This window comes from Grammomys surdaster, unplaced genomic scaffold (genome assembly GCF_004785775.1).
Source record: "Grammomys surdaster isolate TR1022 unplaced genomic scaffold, NIH_TR_1.0 188, whole genome shotgun sequence".
NCBI classification, from domain to species: Eukaryota; Metazoa; Chordata; class Mammalia; order Rodentia; family Muridae; genus Grammomys; species Grammomys surdaster.
In genome coordinates, this window is record NW_021604633.1 from 12,548,129 (window position 1) to 12,574,451 (window position 26,323).

Consider the following 26,323-nt stretch of genomic DNA (forward strand, 5'->3'; position numbering starts at 1 on the left):
TTCGTGGTGGATTTTTTTTTTATGTGTTCTTGGTTCAGTTTGTATTTTATTGAGTATTTTTGCTTCAATGTTCATAAGAGAAATTGGGCTCAAGTTCTCTTTCTTTGTTGAGACTAGGTATGATTAGGTATCAGCATGACTGTAGCCTCATAGAATGAGCTTGACAATGTTCTTTCTGTTTCTATCTGGTGGCATAGTTTGAGAAGTATTGGTATTAGCTATATTTTCAAAGTCTGATAGAAATCTGTTAAAACCATCTGGGCCTAGGATTTTTTTATTTTTGTTTTGTTTGTTTTTTTGTTTATTTGTTTTGGTTTTGATTGGGAGACATTTAATGACTGCTTCTATCTCAGAACAGCAATTATTCCAACCTATGAGGACATAGTAAGCAATGAAAGTAAGAAAGCCCTTCGTCACCTCACACTTCACTGCAGTGTACAGCCCCCACAACAGACAGGTGTTGAGCTTAGTGAAAACATGTCATAAGGCTTCACTCCATTGTTCAAGTTCCTGCTATTATTGAATTGTTACTTTAACCAGTGCCAGTGAGTCCGTTTTCTATGTTTATCCTGGCATAAATCTTCCCACATTTAAGGTGAAATAAATTATCATTTTCAATGGGAAATAACCTGCAGAATAATAAGCAATAAAGCATGGATGTGCCTTTAAACCCATACATATGCCTTTGTCCAGAGTTACTTTTATTTAAATAAATGTTTATTTAAATTGAGAAATGGGGGCTGGGTAGACATTTAGGTGTTTAACATAATTTGCTCATCTTGCAGAGAGCTCAGGTTTCAAACCCTATGTCCACAACTGTGTGTGCCAGTAGTTTCAGGGCATCTTAACACTCTTTCTGACACCCTTCTCTGAGCTACACAGGTATACAAGTGATGCGTGTTATATATCTAGGCAAAACACTCATACACATAAAATGAAATAAATAAATCTAAAAGTAAGTTCTTAAATCAAGAAATGGATATCATTATTCTCTATGTCATTATTTTTAATTGTCCATAGATTTAATTACAAATTCTACTCATCAACTAAGTTTCAATATAGCTTCTAGTACTTCCAATAGATTTAGAGGATTTTACCATTTTGCAGGTAAATTTGGCCAGCAAGATATTCAAATTACAGAGTAGGTCTCAATCAACAGCAGGTACAGCTGTGTAACTGTTACTATATTTTGGTCTGGAAATTATTAAATTTTGAAGTATTGAAAGGACTCTTTAAATATGATAAACAAGAAGATGATACGATGGGTTAATTTCTCAGCATTTCTGGGTGATTTCTGTGGCCTCACTGCACTTTCAGAAAGGGTGGAAATCCCTCTGCATACCACTGGTGTGGTGTCTGAGAAGGCAAGTTCTGAGATTCAAGCGATGGCTGCAGTTAATGGCAGAGCACTTTTTCTTGTGGTTTTGTATGAAGCCAAGTGCTCTGTGGTTGTGAGTTTCTCATGCTGAGATTGCACAGAAAGGAGAAACTCCTGCGCTGGAGGTAATCATCACTCGCTGCTTGTAGTTGTCAAGTGATCGATAGCAGCAGGCTTAACCATTGTCATGAACATCTCTTTTGAGAAAGTAGTTTTCACCAATGTACAAACACTCTGCCTCTTAGAATCAGCATGATACAGAAAAAGCTTATTTGTAGAGCAAGTATTTAAAGCGAGGTGGGTTTTTTTTTCATTTATTCTGCCTTTCTGTTTTCAGTGAATGGTGCCTGGCTTTTCTGCCCTGTTTATTATGATGATTATTCTCCTGGAATTCAAATACAATGCATTCCACTCTTAAGATCTGTTGCGTGACTCCTGAAGCCTGAGAATCAAAAAAACATTGAATTTTGTGTTTAAAATGTCTGCATAGCAAACACAAGTGGTTGATATTTGAAAACGCTCAAATATCAATAACTACATTTTTTATTTTGTGGTTATATGTTCTATATTCTCGTGGTCTTTTGGAAGAGTTCTTTTCAATGTTCGAATAATTTCTCTTGACTAAAGGAGTAATTTTCTCATTCATTTTTGCCTAGGAAAATTTATCTGGCAGAAGGGAATTTGTCTTAAATTGTGGTTTTGAGCTCAAAACGCTCAAAAATGAAACTGCAGGTTAAAAGGAAAACCCAGCTCACTATTGTTCTCAAAAGATTTTTCTGTGTGAAGTTGGAGGAAAGAAGTTTGGAAGCTTTTCCTGAAACAAAATAGTTTTAATGTTGGTGATTTTCTATCTTAATATCACAATGGCAAGATTAACACACTCTTAGACTGGCAGGACAAGCTCTTGGACAGCAATTTTAAGAATGTAAATGTTTCCCCTTCTTGGTCCCCATAGGACAGAATGTAAGGGTTTTCTAAGTGGATGTCAGAAACTGTATCTAACTACTTTCTTTGTTACCTTATGTTGTGTACATAAGGAACCATAAATATCTCACAGAACTTCTAGACAGGTTGGAAACAGATATGAAACAAGTGAGTATAAATATAAGTAAACTCTGGGGGCAAGGGGAATAGATTAGTTTTTTCTGCTTTTTTAACTTAGACTCTTGATTACTTCTCCAAATTCAGCCAACTAACATATCTTTCCAAAGTAAGAAATACCCTTGTTTTCTTGATATATGTGTTTTTAAGTGAATGTTTAGCATTTTATTATTAGGCAAATTATACACAGAGATATACAATAAACAATATGTACCTTTAATTGTAGTGCAGGCTGTGAGGGGCTAGGCAAATGTTCTAACTTGGTTTCATCCCCTCCCTCTCTACTGAAGATTTTAGAAATTGCTCTATAGATCTTGTTGGGTTTTGTGTGTGTGTGTGTGTGTGTGTGTGTGTGTGTGTGTGTGTCATTCTAGATTTTAAAAATGAAATCACATCAGTTGAAAATTCAATTTTGACCTTTAAAGATTTTTCAATGTTTCATAATTTTCTCCTCTGCAGCATTTATTTAGTGCCCTCCTCAGATTGTCCAGAGAATGATCCCTCTATTTGTTGCACTTGATGATGTCTGGAGAGTCTTACCACAATGGCCAATTATAATAATAACGAAATAGATGCTTCTGTAGCTCAATATAGACAAATGTTTTGTCCCATAAATTTTCAGTCTAGTACAAGTAAATAATTTATTGTAAAATCACAGTTATAAAGATCATGAGTTTTATTTGCTCCTTATATTGGCATTTTAAAATTTTGATGCTAAGTAACAATTAATGCATATACAGTAGAATAATTGCTTTAAACTACTTTTACACACATATTTTTGACCCCATGCCTTATATAAATGCATCAAATAAACCTGAAGTAAGCTATTTCATTTCTATCTACCATAGGATTGTTTTTGAACTGAGCCAGTTGAGCACTTTAAAATACAAATGCTTGCTTCAGCAATTTAAAAACGTATTGTGGAACCATTAATTTTTTTCATCAACATGAATTTGAAACTAAGAATCTCTTTCTAATAGCAATATCAGCGAACTCCTGAAGAGTTTTCCCTTTGTTCATTTTACATTATTTGTACTTTGTGTTAATTGTGTACATATTCCAATCAGGTACAATACTAAAGAATTTACTGGGTTTTTTTTGTACTAAATCTCAACAACTCTTTGAAATAGGTGAAACCATCCCTGCTTTGCATAGAAGTTCCAGATTATGTAATGCCTTAACAGCAGAGATGTGCTTCATCCCATGCTTTCTAATTTCAAGTCTCGTCCTGTGATAGAATCTTCTTATGCATTGTACTGATAAACTATCTGTTGTATGTAAAACCTTGTTTTGTGCAAAAAGAATTTTTCTCTTAAAGCTACATAAGAATACATTTCCACATTGCATCAATTAAAAAAACATATTAAAAACTCTCCAGAACAAATATGACATGTATGTGGGTAAGTGATAAGGAGTAAATGGACACTAAAATGCTAAAGTGCCCATAGGCAGACATTCTTAATCAATTGCAGATTGTTTCTTAGTAAGCATAGATATGCTCACCAAAACACCTCAATGCAATATTTTATGAACTTTAGAAACGTTAGTGTTTAAACCATAGTTTTTTCGCAAAAGTTATGCAGTGATTATCAAGGTGTGATCTGTATCGCTAGGACAACATTCTCTTCTATATGAGCCTTTGTTTAATATTCTCAGGAGTATAAAATTGCTATTGCAATAAAGAATAAATGACTAGGGAAGCTGCTTTACCCTCCGGCCAAAGGTCTGAATGTCAAGAAGATGTCAAAATATTAAGCGCCAGATTTCCACAGAATACAAAACACTTGTAGAAGTTCTTAATTAGAAAGGTGGTTGCTCTCATCATTGAGGAGGCCAGTGTAGCTGGATAAAGCAAAATGGGATGTGTCAGTCTGTAGAATATTGACTTTGGAAAAACAAAGATAAAAGGCTGTTGGTCCAATTGACCATGCTTATTATAATCTAGAACAAGTAGTAGTATTATTCTTGTTTGAGCTATTGTTGACAAAATCAAGAAATTGTTAAAGGAATCCTAAGTATTTTAAATACATAGAGGGAGAGATTGAAAAGGCATGTGTAAAGCTAAGTTTCAGGATTGAAATTGTGTAATTAAACATTTTCATAAAATTGAAATGGAAAACTATGTGATAAAATGAAGTTATCCTGAAAGCAAGTGTATGTTTTCAAGATGATTGGGCCAAATAGGATCTCAGATAGGCTAAAATTATAAGCAAAGGAGCCTGAGACCACACTTAGCGAAATATGAAGACAGCTGCAAGAAGGTTCAGTATCCTTGAAGCAGAATGAGGCCAACTGTGGTTTAGATAGAGAAGACCATTTAGTGTATCATTGAGAAGCTTATTGATGATTTGAATAGAAGATGACTAGTGGTGATAATTCTTGATTGATTTGAAAAGGTTAATGAGATAGAAAGAAGAGGAAAGAGAAGAATAATTATATATATATAATTATATATATAATATTACATATAATATTTATTATATGTAAATATATATTATATATATATATTACATATATATATTCAACGCACGAACACATGCACGTGTGTGTACTTAGCTTTTCAACTATTTATTTCATTATAGGAACAAAGGAATCCAAGGAGCACAAACTAGATTTCTCAATACATAAGATCTCTAATATACATAGTAGCTTCAAATTTCATTTTAGTTAGAAATCATTTTCAATGCTGAACGCATTTATAAATACTACTTTTAGTACTAATTGAAATCTTTCAATAGTAATCTTTCTGTTTTATTGCTTACACAACCAATAAATTTTAATAGCCCTTATAGACTTTGGATATTGGGTGCTTCTGGATCACCAAATTTTGATTTCATCCATACTGTTTCTTTAATTGATTTAATATTTTGGTCAAGTTGCCATGAAATAGACTGATTGGGTTAAACTAAAAAGGTTTTGTATTTTTTCAGAACATATTCCAGATAGCTAATTGAGCCTAAGTTTATAATCTTAAAGGTATTTTAAAAGACTGCCTCTCAGAACCATTTCTGCCTCTTACATTTAGCTCAATTTATAAAATACATTTTATATATTTTTCTTGTTACAGGAAAGACAGTCAACAGCTAAAAAGGAGAAGAGCAGCTCCCAGCAGCCAAATAAAGCGACAGACAAGAACAAAATGCAAAGAGCTAACTCGGTCACGATGGATGGGCAAGGTTTGCAGGTAATGGTTTCCAACGTCTAAATTATAGTAGCATTCATATGTGTTACTTTCGTACTCTGAGAAGGGCATATGTTCAGTTATCAACACATTCTTTCATCATTTATATTATTTCAGTAGACTTCTTCAGAAAGATCGTTATTAATTTATCAAAATGTCAGTCTTATCCTTGATTGACAGAATGACATTCTGGAGAGATTAATGATTTATAATTTTCTCTCCGTTTAAAATAAAATTGGCAAAAGAACTGAAGTGAATCTGAAATTTAAAACTAATATTTAACTGTATTATTTACACATGTCCTATTTACATCTATTATCTGCCCCTATCCAGTAATAACCACATATACAAACACACATGTATACATGCACATATATGTTCACTCGCATACATGCACACACTTTTTATGGGTCCAAATTTGAGGATTTAATTTAATTGTGAACATATACCTTTAGGAAATAAATGCTAACTGTGTGAATCTTTTTTAAAAATAAAATAACAAAATGAGATATTCATTATAATGTGTCAATATTTTTACATTTTAAATTGAACTCAAATATCATACATAATTATAGTTTAGACAAAGAAAAGTGGCTGAAATTTTTTATAAGCCTATGAATTATCACTTTGACTTCAGACATAAAACACATCCTTTCCACCTACATTATAAAATATTTTATATAATAGAGGTTTTATATAGTAAATATATTTATTTAATTTGCTGATGTGATAAATTTTTTTATTCGTTAACATAGACATCATTTTAATGTTTAGAGATGTTTGATTACTTCATTCTTTAATGTTTTCAATTGTATGGTTCTCTGAGTTGTATTTTCTTCTTAGTGCATTTAAAGTTTCAGGCTTTGCATCAACTGCTTATCACATGGATGAACGTGGAATGAAGTTGCATACAACACTTGGGATTCGAAAAAATATTAATTTTAATAATATTTAATTAATGATTTTATCTTTAATTATCTTTAATAATTATTAAATTATTTGTGATGCTATGTATCACATACTCCATATTCCATAATCAGTAGCACAGTTAAGAGTAAACAGAATATGTCTAATAGTTGCTCAATTAGAATATTGAAAAGTTCACGGAAACTTAAATAATAATTGCATACCAATTGATAATGAGGCAATTTTTGAAATCTAATAAAATATACTACAAATAGAAAATATTTCCTTAGTAATTAAACTTAAACACTAAGAGAAACTTCAAGCAAATGGTATTATATTCATATGTATGCATAAAATCCAACCGTGAAAGAATATGTCTCAGTGTCATTTTTGGGAAATGTATTCATGTATTTTGTAATCACATATGTGATTCTTCTCAAATTTGAAATCTGACTACAATTTTGATAGTAAAAATTTTATTGTGTTATCCATTTTTTCCAAGCACAAACAACACTGAAATTTAATATAAAACTATAAAAAACTGTATAGTTTACATTATTAGTAATTCTGGGTTACTTCCTAAAAATCACAATTTGTAAATTTAAGCACATTGGAATATTTGCAAGGATTTCAGATAACACAAGTATTCTGACATTATTTTATATATATTTGGCATAGTCTGTATTGGTGTGATAACTCTCTCAACATGAACTCGGTGTTATTATTATTACCATATTTAAAACTATTGTTTTGATGGTCAGAATTTAGAAAATACCCCTTATACCTGACATTAGTCAGGGTAAAGCAACAGTCTGACTAAGGACTGCCCTGGCTTAGACTATATGTTTTACTCCTTCAATATCTTATACCTTAACCAACAAATCCCAAAATGTATGTAAGGTTAGAATTTGTAAATATTGTGCTCAGTCATGCATCATTATGTTGCTTGAAGGTCTGAGACAAAATATCTTATTCACTAGAAAAATGATATCTATGCTCACTCTCTCCCAAGCTTTAAATAGTCAAATTTGATGTTTCCCAGTGTAAAGCAAGAACTAAACGATGCATACAGAGAGTCATAACAATTTTATAGTTATATAGTAAGATAAGTTTTATTTTAATATTTATTTGAGAAGTATCTGAACTATTTATCCTTTTATGAATAAAGACAGACATGTTAAATTGCACATCATCAGTAATAATAACTCTTCATAACAGTGCTGGTGTATGAAATTATCAGCTAAAAGAGTTAGTTGGGAAATAAAGATATAAATTCAGACAAAACAGTGTTAAATAAACAGAGGTGTAATTGTGAAGAATTTTGGGTTTAATTGTGAAATATTCTATACTTAATTGTGTTTCATCTAGGATGGGGGACCTTACAGTGTTTTGATCAGAATGAAAAACAGGGAAAAATATCCCTTAACACTTATTTGATTCCAAATAGAAAATATTTTATGGTTGCTGATCACTTTTGAAATAGTAAAATCATTGTTTCTTGAATTAATGTAAAACTATATGCCAGGAAATTAATTATCTGTGAGCTTTATAAAATGTATGTCCTGGAAAAGCATTGAGTTGCAGCCCAGTTTGCGTATAACTCATTGAGAAGAGAGGTCTACACTGCTCTAAGAAGATTAATCATAGTTAAGCACATTCATCTTCCTCCCTTCCAACTAACCAGTATAATGATCAGGATTATTATTTCTAATTAGAGGAAGTAATAGATCATGCATAACCCTAGGATGAATCTCATTAATTAACCCAGGTCCTAGGGGACTTCAAATAGCAGTGGTTTGGCACTCTGTCTTTGTCATTGCTCACACCATAGGTTTACACTTCAAACATAATATCAAATGTAATGGAAATGTCAGCTTCTAACATATGAGAACCCTAATGATAATAAGGATTATCCTATGTGTGAACAAATAAATATTATGTAAAATTTCTTAGTAAAAGCATTGAGATAATGAAAAAATACAGTTTGTGTTTAAATATATGCAAAGGGGACCTTAATTCTTAATATCTTAATTTAAACTGGTGTATTCCTTCACAGAATTGATTTATCCTGACATCTTTCTGACTTTATGTTTTGTAATCACAAATGAATTAAAGCTAAACACATGTACTATGACAACTGTTAAGTATGTATGCAAGTCAGTTCATTTCTTTTTAAAATATATTTTTATTGGATATTTTATTTACATTTCAGATGTTATCCCCAGTTCATTTCTTTAGTCAGTGTGTATAATGCTCTAATCTCATTGACACATTTTTAATCAGTTCTTTATAGTCATTCTCACCCATTTATATGCTGAATTATGAGTTTACAATTTTAAGAGCTACAACCTTTCAACCTTTCAACCTTTCAGCCAGGTGGTGGTGGCACATATCTTTAATCCCTGCACCTTGGATTCAGAGACAGACAGATTTCTGAGTTTGAGGCCAGCCTGGTCTATAAAGTAAGTTTCAGGAGAATTGTGGATACACAGAAAAAATCTGCCTCAACACAAAACAAAACAAAACAACAATAACAACAACAAACCAAAACAAACTACCAAAAAAAAAAACCCACCTGTAAAACTACAAGTTTTCAACTGAGTTTACGTCTATACAAATATTGTGTTAGGTGCTAAATAGTACACAATACACAGAGATGAGTAAGACAAATATCAGGGCCAAAATTTGGAGTCACCTGTAATTAAGGAAGATAGGTCAGAAAGACATATATATTGATAGCTAATTCAAATTGGGAAGATCATTGACTACTTGGGTTTATGAGAAATAGACCACGCTAATGACTATCAAGATAATTCCTCTTAAGCTTTAAGAACAACAAGACCCTTATGCCTACAGTGCAAAATCAACACAAAATTAAAGAATATTGTAGATAAGTTACATGTAATAGATGTTTCCAAGTCTGGGAAAGCTTTCATGAGCACTTTGACTTTTGATATGAGTGTAATAAACAAATACAGTGGGAAAAGTTACAGAAACATTATGCCACTCAGCATATTTTAAAAGGCTCACTCTTGATAAAATTAGTTTATTAGAAAATTGGTTAAACATTGCATAACTGCCATAAATAACTAATGGTTATAGTATCAGAGGCTAGCCTTAGAGCTTTGTAGGTAGAGAAGTGTTTTGAGAATAGAATTCAGCTGGAAAATGATGAAGACATGGATACTTTAGATGAAACTTTTGTGTCTGAAATGGCAGTTTACATCAACTGAGATGCTGAAGGCTTTCGGGTGATTGTAGTTTGAAAAGAAATTCAATGCCAAAGAGCATAGCACAAGTAGTCAGACCATCATGTAAATCTATAATTCATGAGAAAGAATGAATATGAATTTGAGGTAAAACATATCCTAATGGTGCTCAGAATAATCAAATAAGATGAGATTACTGAAGGCATGAGCTTATGTAGGGAGGTGTTGAACTGGAGCCACCACCAGTTTAACTCCAGAGTCACACTCTAAATTTACTCCACTACACTTACGATGATGGAAGCTATGGAGCATGGAGGAGAACGCAGTATTAACAGTCTCTTTCTACTAACAAATCTTTACTACTTTGAGAAAATATAAGGAGTCTCAGTCATTTCCAGCACAGAGGTTGAGTAATGGGAAACGGAAAGAATATCCCAAGATGGTTTTCATCTCTATTACATTCTACGTCTCTATTCTAGAGTGCTCTCATATGCCATGTGAATATGTACCTTCAAGTGTGCACTATTTTACGCTGAAATGATTATTTATTGATGGTTATTTCTTTTGCTTTTTCATTTCAATAAATTGTACAAAACATTTTAGCATAGCAGCGCATGTGTGTTTTGATATCATACTTTTTTACTTCATTTCAAAATGTTTTTATAATGGTTTTTAACTCTAATTTGACTTAAGACTCAATGAACTTGAAGGGAGTTATTACTGGTACTGAAAAACTAGCCAACTGTACATTGATGGACCTTGAAGTAGAACACCCACAGCCCCCAACTTACAACCAGCATAATTCCTAGTAATAATATTAGCACTGTCCTTATACACACAGATGTGTGTAGTCCTCACAACTCATCCAGGTGAAACAAATTTCTTTTGCAATAAGCAATGCAGAAAAACACCTCCAGTAAAAAACTAGAGTCATGATCCTAGTCCTGATAATAGATATATTTACAAACACTCCCACATCTCAGGTTCAGAGAGCATTGATGAAAAGGTGGTGAAAACATTTGAAAAGGAAGATGATCAGGGGGTTTGCTTTAAGATTCTGTTGCTTCCTAATGTCAAAAGCAACATGACAGCATAAACATGAGCTGAACAAGGACAACCATAGGGATGCCAAAGTGAATGACAGAAAACTTACAAAGCCTCAACCCTACACAAAAATCTTCAGGCTGCTAATGAGTACAGACAGTGAAAGAAATAGTCTTCCTTAGGGAAGAGCACACCAATTTACTATCCAATACAAATTGTCAGCCCTGAAAATACACATATGTGAAACATTCAACAGATGGAGTAGGTTATATTTAGGAATAAATATGTATACACATATACAACCATGCTTGTAATAGCATTAATAAGAAGGAGGCTATGAGTTTGAAAGAGGAGTACATGGCAGGGTTTAAAGGAACAAAGGGGAAGGGGGAAATTATGTAATTATGTAATTCAAAAAAGTTCTTGGTAGAGATTATATTTAGAAGTAAGAATCTAAATGTAATTATAACATTGATGTATGTCTGTGATGTAGTCCTTTGGTCTTCTTATTTTACCAATTGTCTTAATACTATTTTTTAAATAAAGCCCTCCAAGGCTGTGGATGATTCAGATAGCAGATGCCTTGGCTGGAGTTCAGGAAGCCCAGGGTTGTATTCACAGCACTACTAAAACTGCCTAAGAGAGTAGTTTTTAATCCCAATATTCAGGACCGGATGAAGGATTAGAAGTTGACTCATTCTCTAATAGTGATTTTGAGATCAGAACTTAATCTCAAAATGAAGAAAATAGACAAGGAAGTGAGGCAATGAGGGAGAGAGGAATGATGGGAGATGGAGAAAGGGAAGAAAGAAGGCAAGGAAGTTATATATATTATTCCAGATGTACATTAACTTCTAAATTTGATGACTGAATTGATTCAAGAGAAAATACCTTCTGGTTAGGCAATCCTAAAATAAAGAAATAAAGTACAAATTTTGCAGTGAGATTTAAGCTGGTTTGGTATGAAAGCTCTTTTTTATCATCCTTGAAATATTTTTGAGTGACTATGAATTTAATTTTTAAGCATCAAAAAATATTTAAAATTTCTAAAAATGGAATTGTGAGATATTTCCCTAAAACTTTATTCATATATATGTCATCCACACCAAGTTGTAGAAACTAAGCTAAATGTTTATGTTCACTGCATCTGTACATGTGATTTACATTACAATACAAGTTCATGGCTTTGGACTGAGTTCTATGAGAAGAGGCACTTAATTTCAAGACACTGATTTCTCGAAATCAGGATGAAGAATTTGAATGAATTAAGTAGTTGAGGCAACATATCTAATTATGATACATTCCTTTATCTGAGACAATTTAAATTATGAAGCATTAGACTGATACCGAGTATAATCTTAATTGACAGTGGCACAATATAAGATAAAATAGAGTATTTGTCACAGTTTTGCCACTGATTTTTTAATTGCTTCTTTTGAGGAGTATGTGAACTAGTATGTTTGACAAACAATGAAGCACTTCATTCTACCTGATTCCATAAGGGTCCTGTCCTGAACCCCCATGGTTCTTATTCTTCATCCACATCCACCATAGTTAGTTTATACAGCATACAAGAGAATAATAAACAAGGCAGTAACAGCCAAGATCACCATTAGTGTTTTTGTCTCACTGAAGCAGAGTGGAGAGGTAGAGTATACGGACAGTTCCACATTTTCATCAGGAGTAGTACTCAGTCTGTGGTAACTTCAAAGCCACCTTGAGCTCCTCTTAGTTAACAGTGTCCATGCTGGATAGGAAGGAGAGGGATAGACGCTCTTCTTCCTTTAGAGAGCACATGATCCAGCCATTCTGTATTTGGGCAAAGGGTCTTTAATAACAAAATGCCAAAGGACAGACATGTTTGTTTGTTTGTTTGTTTGTTTTGTTTTTTTGTATCACAGAGCTGGAGGTAGAGATGTGCAAGAACATGGCAAGATGAACTTGTTGCTCATGAGCTCCCTTCTTTGGGTTTGGAGGCAGCAGACAGCTTACTGTGTGCTCACATGTCTTTTCTGCGTGCTGGAATGAGGGCAGGGGGAGGCAATCATAGCACCTGCCTGTATACTTCACCAGATGAGACATAAGCACGCTTTTCCACTTATTATCTATTCTCTTACCCGACAAGACATTGGAAGTTGAAATCTTAAACGCTCATCTGTATTTGTACACATATGCATAGGTATACACTCATCCACAAGCATCAAAAGCCACTTAGATGAAAATATGATAGGAAGGATCTCTCAACTCTACTCTCCCTTCTCTTAGACCAAAAGCATGTCAACTTGTCAAACTTGACGACGACTAGATAGCACTGTAGGTCTTTGGCTCTCAACTCTAAGACTTCTGTCTGCTTAGCATCCACATTTACTCAAGCAGCTATGCTTATTTATAGAAGCAAAGGTTAACACAGTTCTAAAGCTTTTTTCTCGGAGCATAGAAAAATATGCCAGATTTGCCTGGAATAAAAGTTCTGCTCTGACAAACGCTATGTGTTCCCTTAACACCTGAGCCTCATTTCTATTGCTTTCTCTCTGACAGCACTGAACGGAGAGAAAATACGTATTAACTGGGTAGGTTAGGTCTTATCAAAGGAGCACAGAGCCACAGTAACTGGTGAGACACACAAATGTTTTCGGTAATATCTTATTTTTCTGTATTCCCATCTTGAGCTTTGGACTTTCTCACATGTGAAAAACCATCATGCTAAATTCTTCAGGTTCTCTTGCATTTTTCTAAGTCATTTTATTTATTTCTCCATCCAACTAGCCTCAAAGTGACACCCTAATATTATTTAGTGTTATTATTTAGTCGGTACACACACACACACATACACACACACACACACACACAGATATGTACACACATATATACACACATATCTCTGTGTGTGTGTGTGTGTGTATGGACATTTGCACTCCATTTTAACAATATTTGTTAGAATTTAAAATGATGTCTTTAAATATTTCAATACCTATCTCAGAAAAAGATTTCAAAATAAATCAAAAGAATTCTGATCAATTGTGAATTTTAAATATAACCTAATCTAGTGATTAGCCACGTAAGAAATTAGAAAAAAAATATTATTGTAAGTATTTGGATTTTTATAACTTTGCTCAAGTCCTTATTTATGAGCTGGGGAGAAGGCTTGTTCAGGAAAGTACTTGCAACACAAAAAATGATGACCTGAGTTCAAGTCCCCAGTACCCATCTAGAACAACCAAGAGCAGCAACAGCATGGTACCTTTGCAACTCAAACACTTCAGACATAGGAAGAACCCAGATCTTTTTTTATACATCCCAATCACTGCTCCTCATTCTACATCCCACTGAGTCAGAAACCCCATCTCCCCTCCCCTTTTCCTCTGAGCATATTCCTCCCATTCAAGCTCATTAGATCTCTTCAGGGTTAGTTGCATCCTCTCTCAATGAGGCCAGGCAAAGCAGCCGTTTGGGAACAGATTCCACAGACAGGCAGCAGTTTTAGGGACAGCCCCTGCTCTTGTTGTTGTTGGACCCATATGGAGACTGAGTTGCAAATTTGTTCTGTATGTGCTGGGGTCCTCGTTCCAGGCCATGTATACTTTTTTGTTGGTGGTTCAGTCTCTGAGAGCTCCCAACAGTCCAAGTTAGTTGACTGTTGATCTTCCTGTGGAGGTCCTATCTCCTTCAGAGCCTTCAATCCTCTCCCAACTCTCCCACAAGAGTCTTTGACCCCAGTTGTTAACGGTCAACTAAGTACAGACACTGAGAGGTTTAGTCTCAAACATAAGGTAGGGAAGGGAAGTGTTTGAAGAAGATATGTAACTCATGTGAAGAAGTTATAACACACACACACACATAGACATAGACATAGAGATAGACATAGACATAGACATAGACATACACACAAATAAGTATACAGATATGTATACTTACATACACATTCCCACACATATGCTGATACCTACTTACATACATACATATACATACATACATACATATACATACATACATACATACATACATACATACATACATACACAAACTTATTTTGAGATTCTTATGTCTGAAACCCATGAAGAGCAATTTAAATTAAGCTTAAAATAAAAAATAATATGAAAAATAAAAATAAAATGTACATACATTTTTACTTTTTGCAGAGAATAAATTTAGAAGTTTAAGCTTTGCAATACAAGAAACATAAAGGAATTTGCATGCTAAATCTAAGATAAAGGTGTTTTTGATGTTTCCACATTTTAGATTTTGATAGGTAAAATGAACAGCTATGTCATACCATCAGGACCAAAGTTATAGGAGAATGGACACTTTACTCACATCAACTGAGCGTATTTGTTACAGGAAGGAGCAGGAAGTAATTACAGACCCTACAGCTCTCCTGCCCTTAATGAGATAGAGGAGAATTGGGATAGTTGAACCATCATTTGTTTTGTTGGGAAAAGTAAACAGAGACTGACACAGTTACTGATTTGAGGATTAGTTGGACTACAGTAGAAGAATAAAGACTATCTCATTCATCCTTCTTATTTAGCCAGTGTGAAGATTTTAACTTTTCTTCCTTGCACAAACTCGTTAGAAGATGCCATTTCAGTTAAGGTGTGGAGGAAAGAATATTTAAACTGATACCATTAAAACAGACAGCAAGAAAGGGCACACTGTAATGAAATGATTGCTTTTTAACTGTCCCATTAAATATTTAAGGATCATCTCTAGAGGAGAAATAACACCACATAAAGATTAACCTGAATCTACTTCCGACTTTGGTATTTAACCTGTCCTATTGGTTTCATAATTTTTTGCTAAAATGTTTTTAATTTGTGTTCTAAACTCTATTTTAGCATATCAATATTCTTTGAATAATGATGTTTTTAACCAGATACATTTCTTGATTGAAAATCAATCAGTTACAAGATTTTTGCTACCCTGTCTAAAACAATAATCTCATGTTATCAGTGCACCAGCACAATACCTGTGTTGTTTCTCTTCCTATCCTATTTCTCTAGAGTCCATATTTGTCTGTGTGCTTGTGGAGTAAATTACAATTCCACTAGGAAGAGATTTTGTCTTCTTGATGCATCTCAAAATGGATACTGATGAAGATAATCCACACAGTAAGAGATCAGTAGCATACCCACTCAATTTGCACAGGGAGGACTTGGAGATAGTTAGTGAACTTCTGTTTAGCTAATAGGCATGGCTCACTGCAACTCTTTTTTCAAAAGAAGTAAAAGAAATTCTAAGGCAAGACCATATGAATTGGAACACTAGGTTTGATCTACAAAAGGGGATGGATTTCATAAAGCATATGCAATCAGCTCTGGAAGGGGAAACTGCAAAAAGAAGATTCTTTATATCCAACATGTTGTTTTGTTTCTCTGAAACTGATTTATTGTTACTAGTTTATAGAATGTTCCATAACTGTATCTTTCCCTTCTTTTTTGTTGGTTGTTTGTCTTTATTTTTCTTTTTTCACCTCTTGTATGTTATTATTTGCTATTCTTTTCTAGATACACTTTAAAGAAAGGCTCACTTGTGAATGATGAGAGCTAGCATGTGTCCTCTTCATATGCCCCATCCTAATAATTTCTCCATATTTCATTCTAGATCACTCCTGTTCCTGGCACACACCCGCTTCTAGTTTTTGTCAACCCTAAAAGTGGTGGGAAGCAAGGAGAACGGTATGGTTTTAAAAGTCATGTCCTTTTCCTATGTCAAAAATGTGAAAAGCTAAACTATGTTCATGGTGTAAACAACACAACTTCTCAACCTAGTTAACACCTATGTGTAACAATCTGATGGATATCTCTTTTCATTTGAAATGTTAATATAATGGCCTTTATAAACATTTTAACTATCAGAGTTTATGTATATACATTTTCTCTACTCGACCCATAACAATTAATCTTTAACAAAAAGCTTGACATATGACATAGTTTCATAAACAATGTTGAATAGAAATTGGTTTTCTAAGTGGTCAACAGGTTGGCCCTAGTTGAATCAGAGCCATTACCAAGGAACAGAATTTATGTGCAACATATAACCAAAATATGTTAAGGTAACTTTCTGCCTGCATTTTATTTTATTTCATGATGCTGTGTTTCTTGGTGAAACACAGAATATCTAACAGGAATAAAAATCAAGCTTCATTGTCAGGACTCTCAGTCTTTATTCTAGTCGATAATACTAAATTTTACTTTTGTAATAAATTAATAATTAAATCATATTATGAAAATATATAAATATGAAAAGTAAACCATTTGACAGAATGTTCTAGTATAGACTGAAGTCATGAAATCAGCTACACCTGCCTTAATGCTGCTGAATTGTTGTTATTAATCTCATAGGTACGAAAGGAGAAAAGGAAACATTGTAACAGTAGATCAAGATACACTATTTACAACTAATTAGAAAACTTTACATCCCAATCATAGAGTTTTCAGTTATTTTTTCTGCTCTTATTTAAGTTTTTAATGATTTTGATTAAATTAATCTCATTTTGCTTTCAATAAAATATTATAAGCTACTTTTCACAGCATATACATAGGTTTTATTCTGACAATCTAATGTAATAACTGAAAACTTTAAATTTCTCCTCAGAGAGATCAGTTGCCTTGCTCATGAAAACAGATATTAAATAATGATGCTAAATTGCTTTTTTCAACAAGCTTCATATGTTATATGTACCTTTGTAGTTAAACTTCTTTAGAAATAATAAAAGCAGGAAAATGGTAAATATTAATAGGTTTTTTATGATATTTTACTACATTGTTTAATGTATAATCGGAAGAAACATATTGATCTCCTCAAATGTTTATATCTTTGTGGTGAAAACTGAAAATTCTTTTTTTTTGGAGCTTAATTGATAGTACTAATGGTATTAATTAATTAATGGTATTAATTAATTAATGGTATTTATTAATTAATTATCTCTTGCTACTTAACTAGGCAATAGCAGACGAGGACATTTTGCTCCTATGTAATTGCTCCTTCTTGCCTATTTGTCAACCTTCCCTCTCTTTAATTACTATAGCATTTGATAACTTATAATGTACTCTTACCTTTGAGATCAGCTTGTTCAATTTCCACAAGTGTGATCTTGCTGTACGTACCTATTTCTGCATAGCTCATTGCACTTAACATAATGATCTCTAGATCTATCCACAGGGTGACAAAATGACAGGCTTCTGTGCTGTTCATGGCTAAATGCTTCTCACAGCGAATCTTTACCACATGTACTTTACCTGCTCATAAGATGGAAGACATGTTGGTTGCTTCTAGTTCTTGGCTGTTGTGAGCCACAGTGCTGTGGGGGTGCAGTTGCTTCTTTCACACATTATTTTAATCATTTAGATATGATTCACTAGTGGATCAAACAGTAGTACAGTCTTTAAGATTTGGAAAGATATCTCTACTCTTTTCCATAAAAAAATAATCCAAATCTACAGCATGTAGGGGATCCATTTTCTCCACATCCTCATCAGTCTTTAGGCATCTTAATTATAGATGTTTTACTAAGATCACTCGATATCTCGTTGTGTTTTTCCCTGCTTTTCCTAAGGGTTTGCCACAATGATAATTTTAGTTGTTGTATTTTTCATATATCCATTTGATCATTTGTAAATCTTCTTTTAAGAATGTCTACTTAAGTATGTTTTTTATTTTGATCAGAATTTTTTCAATTTTTAATTTTTTATTAATGTTAACATAAAACTCCTTACAAATTGCATTTTTTTGCAAATATTTTCTCCCATTTGGTGTATTATCTGTTTCCCTTGATGTGGAAAATTTTATCCACTTTATCATGTTAATAAATGCAAAAGACTTAGCACCTTTAATGGTAAGAGGCTGAAGAAATTTAGAAAAAATGAACCTGTACATCATGTAATGTAATTTGTGAAAAACTTATTAGTAGTATCTTAAGAAGTGTGGGAAAGGTGACAGCATCCTCTCTGAAGTCTGAACTAAGGCAGGGATGCCTACACATGACTATTAGATGTAGTTCTGGAAATCTATAAAGAACATCATGCAAGAGAAAAAAAGCACGATAACTACATTAGTAAAAGTAAATTCATGATATCATAGACAACCAAAGGATGCAACCAAAAATATGAGTATTTATAAACAGTCTCAGCAAAAAGGAAGAATACAGGTCAACATCAAACATTGGTAATGTTGATACCTGTCCATAGAAAATTATTTTAAACAAGAAAGTAAATCCAACTAGTTATTGTGGTATAAGCCTATGTTCCTGGCACTTAACAGCATGAGGTTAGCCCAGGCTGCATAGTATGGGATTTTTTTGAAGTTAATCTAGGCTTTGTAGTGATTGATTTTCTCAAAAACCAACAATTTATCATAGCTACAAAAGTAAAATTAGCTACTAAAGCACTGTAAATCCAAAAGATAAAATTTCTATGAAGATTTGTAAAACCTTGACTAAAGGTCTATAGATAACATACAATGGCTTCCCATATCCATTGGCTGGGGTAATCTTCCTGCACATCCAGCTCTTTGAACAGAGGTGCAAGAATGTACATTACCGATGAGACATGCACAGAAGTGTAGTAAAAATGGAGTTAGTGGTTCTGTTTACACTAGGATAAGAGAACCTGATGTAGGAGGGGCATGCACAGTCTAGAGATCATCTTATTGACCATTGGGGCTGATTCAGTTGATCTGTTAGATTAGGAGGGGTCCTCTGCCTCCTTTACCACCCCAAGTTCATTCCTTCTGATAATGTGATCACAGCTGGGCAGAAACCCTTACAAGACCAAGAACTGGTCTTTAGTTAAGAATACACATGGTTTAGCTAGCTAAACTCCTCTGCTAGAAACTGCAAACAAGTTCTCCTGGTCACTTAAGTTTACTTTTAATCGTCACTGGCAATATATAAATAACAAACTCAAATGAATAGAAACATGTGTGAGAGTAAGCATGACTATGTTTCATTAAACACATGTGTAAAACCTTCAAAGAATAAACAATTTGCCAAGTAAAATAAGAATATGTGTTGAAAAAGTTCTGGTCAGAGTATACATAGTCTCCTGTGAGTGGTTTCTTTCACAGTAGAATTTCATACTGATGTTTACTATTTATATCTATGTATCTATCTGTCTATCTATTTATCTATCTATCTATTTACTTATTTTTGTTGTTTTTGCTTTTTTTTAACTTAGTTATGTTGGATAAATTGAACATGTCACAGGATTATATATGTACACAAAATTTTCTGTAACAACCAACAGGTGTTCCTATTGGGCAAGCCCAAACTCCAGTACTGTTTACCACTAGGCTAAATGACATAAGGTTTAATGACGGGAGTGGGGTGTGTCAACACACATTTTGCAAAACCACATGAGGAATGCTAACATTGAAAGATTTAAAATATAGTTGCTATGAAAGTTCCAAGGAGGAAATACATGTGAAATATGTGAAGTCTCAAAAAAAAAGCACTCTAGTATTGGGTGTGACATAAATAGAAATTCTCCAGAGGAATGAAGTAGAAAGTGGATTCGTGAAAGGTCGTGTTGTCAGCCAGGAGCATCTTACCAAGGATGTAGTCTAAGAAGAAAGTTCAAAGATGAGCTGTAGGTTCTCAATGAAGATGATTGTCTTTCTGTTCAGGGAGTTGGAAAGAACACTGACAGAGAATGATTCTAAAATATTTCTTTAGACATTTTATAATATAATAAATTAAGGTAAAAAGAATGGAGGGTTTGCAGATTTAGGGATGAGGTAATAGATTAATTTCTTTCAGAAAGTAAGATATTTAAAATGGAACAATTGGAACAATTTAGAAATTTTGTAAGCTGCAAATGTTCATGTACAAATGTCTACTTTCTTTACTTTAACAAATGTATACTATAATATATATAATCCTACTACACATATGGACTAATTCTTGTTTTTATTAATTATATCTGATAACAATATTGATATCTGTGGAGAGAAGCATATATTCATAGCTATCTATTAAGAGAAGATATTTAACAAGTTTATACTGAAATACATTTAAAAATTTATTTAAGTTATAATTTATTAAATAATGTTTATGGAGGACTAACAGTTGCTGCATTATGTCAGTGTAAGAATCATTTGTAACTTCCATACTGTATTATCGTTGCAATGTCTACCTCCTTTCTTTAAAGGGCCATTAGTTCTTTGAGCAGTAATAAATCTGATCTTAACAGGATGAATTTATAAAATATCTTTAAATATAAAGCTGTATACTTATGACATTGGGGTGTGTAATTTTTTGAAATTATTCCTTTTTTTTTACTAAATTCTCTGCATTTCATACTTATCCCATTTATAGAATTTACAGAAAATTTCAGTATCTCCTAAATCCTCGTCAAGTTTACAGTCTTTCTGGGAATGGACCCATGCCAGGGTAAGTAAGCATGAGGTTTACTTCATTATCATTGACTGCTTGATAGTTACTAATCAAGTAACAAGTGCGATGTGTTCAGAAAAGTCATATAACTTCTGCAGAGAACTGTATATGAAAAAAATGACATCTGTATAAGAGGGGCAGATGTACATGATCTTCTTCAAAACAGCAAGCAACGTACATCAGGTTGGCGTTTGTTCTAAATATTGTAGGCACTATTAAAAATAAGAAACAGATACACACACACACACACACACACACATTCACTGACACACATGGATACACAAACCCTCAAACATACACATAAACACAAACTCACGTACACATTTTTTCATTGACACATACACTCCAACACACACATACACACACTCACACACATATTCACCAACAAAGTCACACACTCAGACTCACACACATATTCACACACACATACACACACACAGCAGAACTAGAAGGAAAGCAACTAAGTCTTGTTAGAAGAATTGCTGTCTTTTACTTGTTTAAAATTAAGTATAGATTTGTTACAGACTGAAAAAAGAAACTAGTTAACAAAGACTAGAAATGATAATATAATTTTCTCATTTATTATCTGCAGAATCTAATGAATACCACTCTCTTATAATCTAGTTTATTATTAATAGGTAAGGCATAGAGGGATAAAATTATATTTTCAACATAAAACATGTACTTTTGATTTCATAAATATAGACTGAACTTAATTATCATTAATTTGGCCTCATTAAGTTATTAATGTCATCCTCTTGCAGTGACCTCTTTTCTCTCTAGCAGCATGGGAGTAAACATTAGACTACATAAAGCAGAGAGAAGCTGAATAAGGTTTTGTGACTCCTGTTAGATCAAAAGAAAGCAAAATAGAGATTAAAATAAGTCCTGTTGGTTGTTTCCCAAGAACTGGGAACTAAGTACTCAAATAGTTTGTTCCCTTAAAAACGAATAAAATTTATACTATGAAAATATATGCAAAATCATGTTAATAAAACTCAGTTAGCATAATCTCCCAAAACTGTAGTTATCTAGAGTTCTGCTTGTCATCCAGGACAGGTTTCCAAACACTGAGGAGTTTCTTGTCACCCTTGGTGGTAGGCTTGCTCTAAGATTTATATTACATTGTGTTATTTCCTGTCCCCTGTGAATAAAGCAGCAAAAAACATGGGTATGCAAGTTTCCCTGTGGTGGAATATGGAGTTCTTGGGCTATATGCTCAGGACTGAAATACAGGCACACACACACAAACATACACATACATATGTATATAAAACTCCATATAACTATATAGTTATACAGTTGTATGGATATTTATACATAACTATGTTTATATATATAAATAACTATCTGTATAACTATCCATGTAACTATATATACAAAACAACCTATATACTATATTAAATACTATATATTCTACACATATTATTTTATATAATGAATAATGATATATATTAATATATTATACACAACATATAATAACCTATATTTAATATATAATAGCTATATATGATCAGGTGACATTTTCTCATGCAGACTAACCTTTTCTGTGCTTACATACAACATGGATTCTTTTCGTTTTTCAATTAGCTTTTCTCATCTTAATGTTTATTTAAATATATCACCTCATAAATATTATTATACTCATTAAGAATTGTTCAAATTTATTTTTCTGATTTTAGTTTATAGTTTTTATTTTCTCTATGTACACATTTATTTTTAATAACTAATTCTGTGCTGAATGAATACTTAGTATTATATAACTTGTAGGAAATTCTTTCCTCTAAGATTGGGTCATTAAAATATTCTTCCTCCTTTACTACTTAGACAATGTGAAAATTTTCATGCCATATTAGTTATGCATAATTCTAGTCTTCATGATGACAATTTCATAACTATATGTCACATACATTGATAACATCAATCTTGCTCACCTTAACACTTCTTGTCTCCCATTGGACCCTTTCTCTGTGTTTTTATACACTCTTAATTTTGATATCTGATCTTTTCCAAAACCTGTCTGGTCTTTACATAGAGATTCATTAGAAAATAGATGAGATAGGAAGTGAACATATCTTTTTTTTTAGATATAAATCAAATAGATTCTTCAAAATGTGTTCATTTGTTCACTGCTTCACCGGGATCTTTTATGAGTTAAAATATTCATAACCGTGTCCACACAATGTCCCAGATGTAGGCCTGAACTTACATTGGAAACTGTCCATTGGCTTTATCCCACAGGAAGCTCTGAGTGAGCTGTACTGTCATTGTCTCTCTCTCTTTTTCATAGCTATCTTATGTCTCCTTGATCCCCTGCTTCTAGCTATGCTGTCCTTGGTAATAAGTCAGTCCCTTTGTAGATTTCCTCTTTCAGGACATTGTTCATTCCAATCTACAGAATATGTCCATTAATCGAACATCCTTTGTGATTTATGAATTTCATCTGAATCACCTTTCTGGTCTGTTTTGTTCCCAGTCCTATGAGAGATTTACACCATATACATATGAGTGTGTATAGCATCTCCTTCTAAGAATTTTCTCTCTGGTACTGATTATCATTTTCGAGGCATGTTATGTTTAAGTGTTTTACACAAGTGACCCCTTTCCTTATGGTGAATATAATTAACTGAATAGAAGATTACTAACAAATGTGTTGGCTGCTTTCAAAAAATGGTTTATATGATGAATGTACCTTTCTAGTCTTTAGAGGATAATGTTATTTTTCTCCCATGTAATTAAAATAAACGTTTATGGCACTTCTTACATACTCTCTAATTGCTACTTTTATGTCAACCAAATTCATCTCAATTTTTTGTATACACGTAAAGTAACTTTTTTTATATTTAAACGACTAAAAAGCATAAGTAGTTTATTGCAAGATAACCACTAAAATTTTAATTAAAATGTATTTAAGAAATTGAAATAAAATATAAAATTTTTAAAATAGGAAAATTATATAATATTCATCATAAGTAAGTATATAATTTATCATGAGTAATATAGTTGATAGATTTTTTGTTCTATATACTAGAACTAAATATAAGACAGATACTCTTTTAAAATATAACGACACTCAGTCTATGCACTCGTCATATATAAGACATGTGTCTGTAAGTGAAACCTTGAGACATTTTCCTACTAACAACTTGGAATTTATATAACAGATCCCACATATTTTGTTGTTTTCTTAATTTAAAATATCATCTTATGTAACAAACTTCCTACCATATTTCTATTTAAATAAAACCTCTCTTTAATCAGAGATTATGACTCTTACATATGTCTCTTGTTACAGAATCATGTCAGAGGTGATTCTGTCTTATCACAAAATGACATACCACAAAGTGTGTATTGAAATTCAACTCAACTACAACTGTCCAGGAAATAAAATAATCTGTTATTCCCCAATGTCAATGTGATGTATTCACCCCACTTTTTCACACAAATAACTGTAAAGTACAATGCAGGGGATATTGTAGCTGTTTCACAATTAAACATACAGGCATATTTGGCTTTGACTTGGATGCTGGAGGAACTCTACTTCATTTCCAAATTTTTAGGTCCAACTTAAATATTTATAGATCCATAAAGGTAAGAACTATTGAATAGTCTGCTGTAATGAAGAGCACAAGCTTATTTGCCTTATACATGACTTGCCACATTTGAATTCTTCCAGATTTCAGTTGTTATGTGAATGAGGACACATAAAAATTTGAAAACATTGAACTTTTATTATTTAGACTGTAATGTATAAGGCAAATAAGCTTGTGTTCTTCATTACAGCAGTCTATTTAATATTTTTTACCTTTATTAATCTACAAATATTTAAGTTGGACCTAAAAATTTGGAAATAAAAACTCAATGCTGAGTTCCTCCAGCATTGGAATAGTAGTTAGAAAGCTATATGTCATTGTTTGTAGATTATTATTTATCCAGATGCCTAAACATTCTAAGAATAAAGAAAACATTCTAACAGACATATCTAGACATGTAAATATTTAAACATTAATACTATTCACACATATGTATACATACATACATATACATACATGACACAATAACAAACGCACACCACTAACTCTATTTATTGTTTTATATTCTTATTGTAAAATATAATAACCTAGGACAATCCAAGAGTCATTTGCGCTTAATTTTTCAAAGCGCAAATCTGTTATTGTGCAGAAAGCAAAGTAACTTGAAGCTGAGAGATTACACAGATTACAGAGGCAGAGTACTGGGGGCCTTACTCAAGCCTATGTCTCCTGGTCATTTCAGAAGCCACACCCATAGAATATCACCATCATTTTTGTCTAAAAATGAGCTTAGTTAAGACAAAAAAAAAAGATAGATATGCTGATGTGGTTGGGAGAAAGACCAGACGGCCTCAACTCTTTACATGGTTAACTAAAGAATGCTGAAAATGAGAGAAATACATCTTCCAGGGGAGAGGTTATACAATACCAAATGGTCAGATCTGAAAACATACTTCCATTTTACGGACTAAACAAGCCACATTTAGGAGTGTGTGTGTGTGTCTGTGTCTGTGTGTGTGTGTGCACGTGCGTGAACATATAATTAAAAGAGAGTGAAGAGGTATATATGGGATGCTTTAGAGGGAGGAAAGAGAAGGGAGAAATTTTATCATGATAGCATAATCTCAAAACAAAATGAAGAAAGGCTCTTTTTATATTATTTTGTGAATGAGGTTTTCCTGTAGATCACATATGGCTTCCCCACTACAGGGTTTTTTTGTGGTTTTAGTGGAGTGCTAATGGGCTGTGATTAGCTTGAAGCCAATGAACTATGTCAGAAGATTTCAAAAATTTCAAGCAATAACCGTCTCCATTGAATGAAAGAAATTCTTACTACCTAATGACTTCAATCTATTGTTCACAATGTCTGGAAATTCATTTACATGTAGGTAAATCACTGGATATTTACACCGCTATATCATAAATTTAGTAAAACTTTTGCATTAATGATACCACTAGTTTCTCTGGTGAGAAATTGAAATCAATTTTTGGTAGAGCAGGTCATCTTGGCAAAAACATTATTCTTTCTTTTTTTTTTAATTGGATATTTTATTTACATTTCATATGTTATCCCCTTACCCC

General features: G+C 32.8%; 1 protein-coding gene across 4 annotated transcripts in view; it reads left to right on the top strand.

Annotated features, from left to right (window-relative positions):
• Dgkb (diacylglycerol kinase beta) overlaps positions 1–26,323 on the top strand; it is a 644,882-nt gene that overhangs the window by 244,142 nt on the left and 374,417 nt on the right. For all 4 annotated transcript variants that reach the window (XM_028768913.1, XM_028768911.1, XM_028768912.1 and 1 more), the window contains 3 exons: positions 5,547–5,663; positions 16,421–16,494; positions 21,132–21,206. In XM_028768913.1, the coding sequence (XP_028624746.1) occupies positions 5,547–5,663; positions 16,421–16,494; positions 21,132–21,206 (266 nt within the window). The remainder of the gene's footprint in view (positions 1–5,546; positions 5,664–16,420; positions 16,495–21,131; positions 21,207–26,323) is intronic.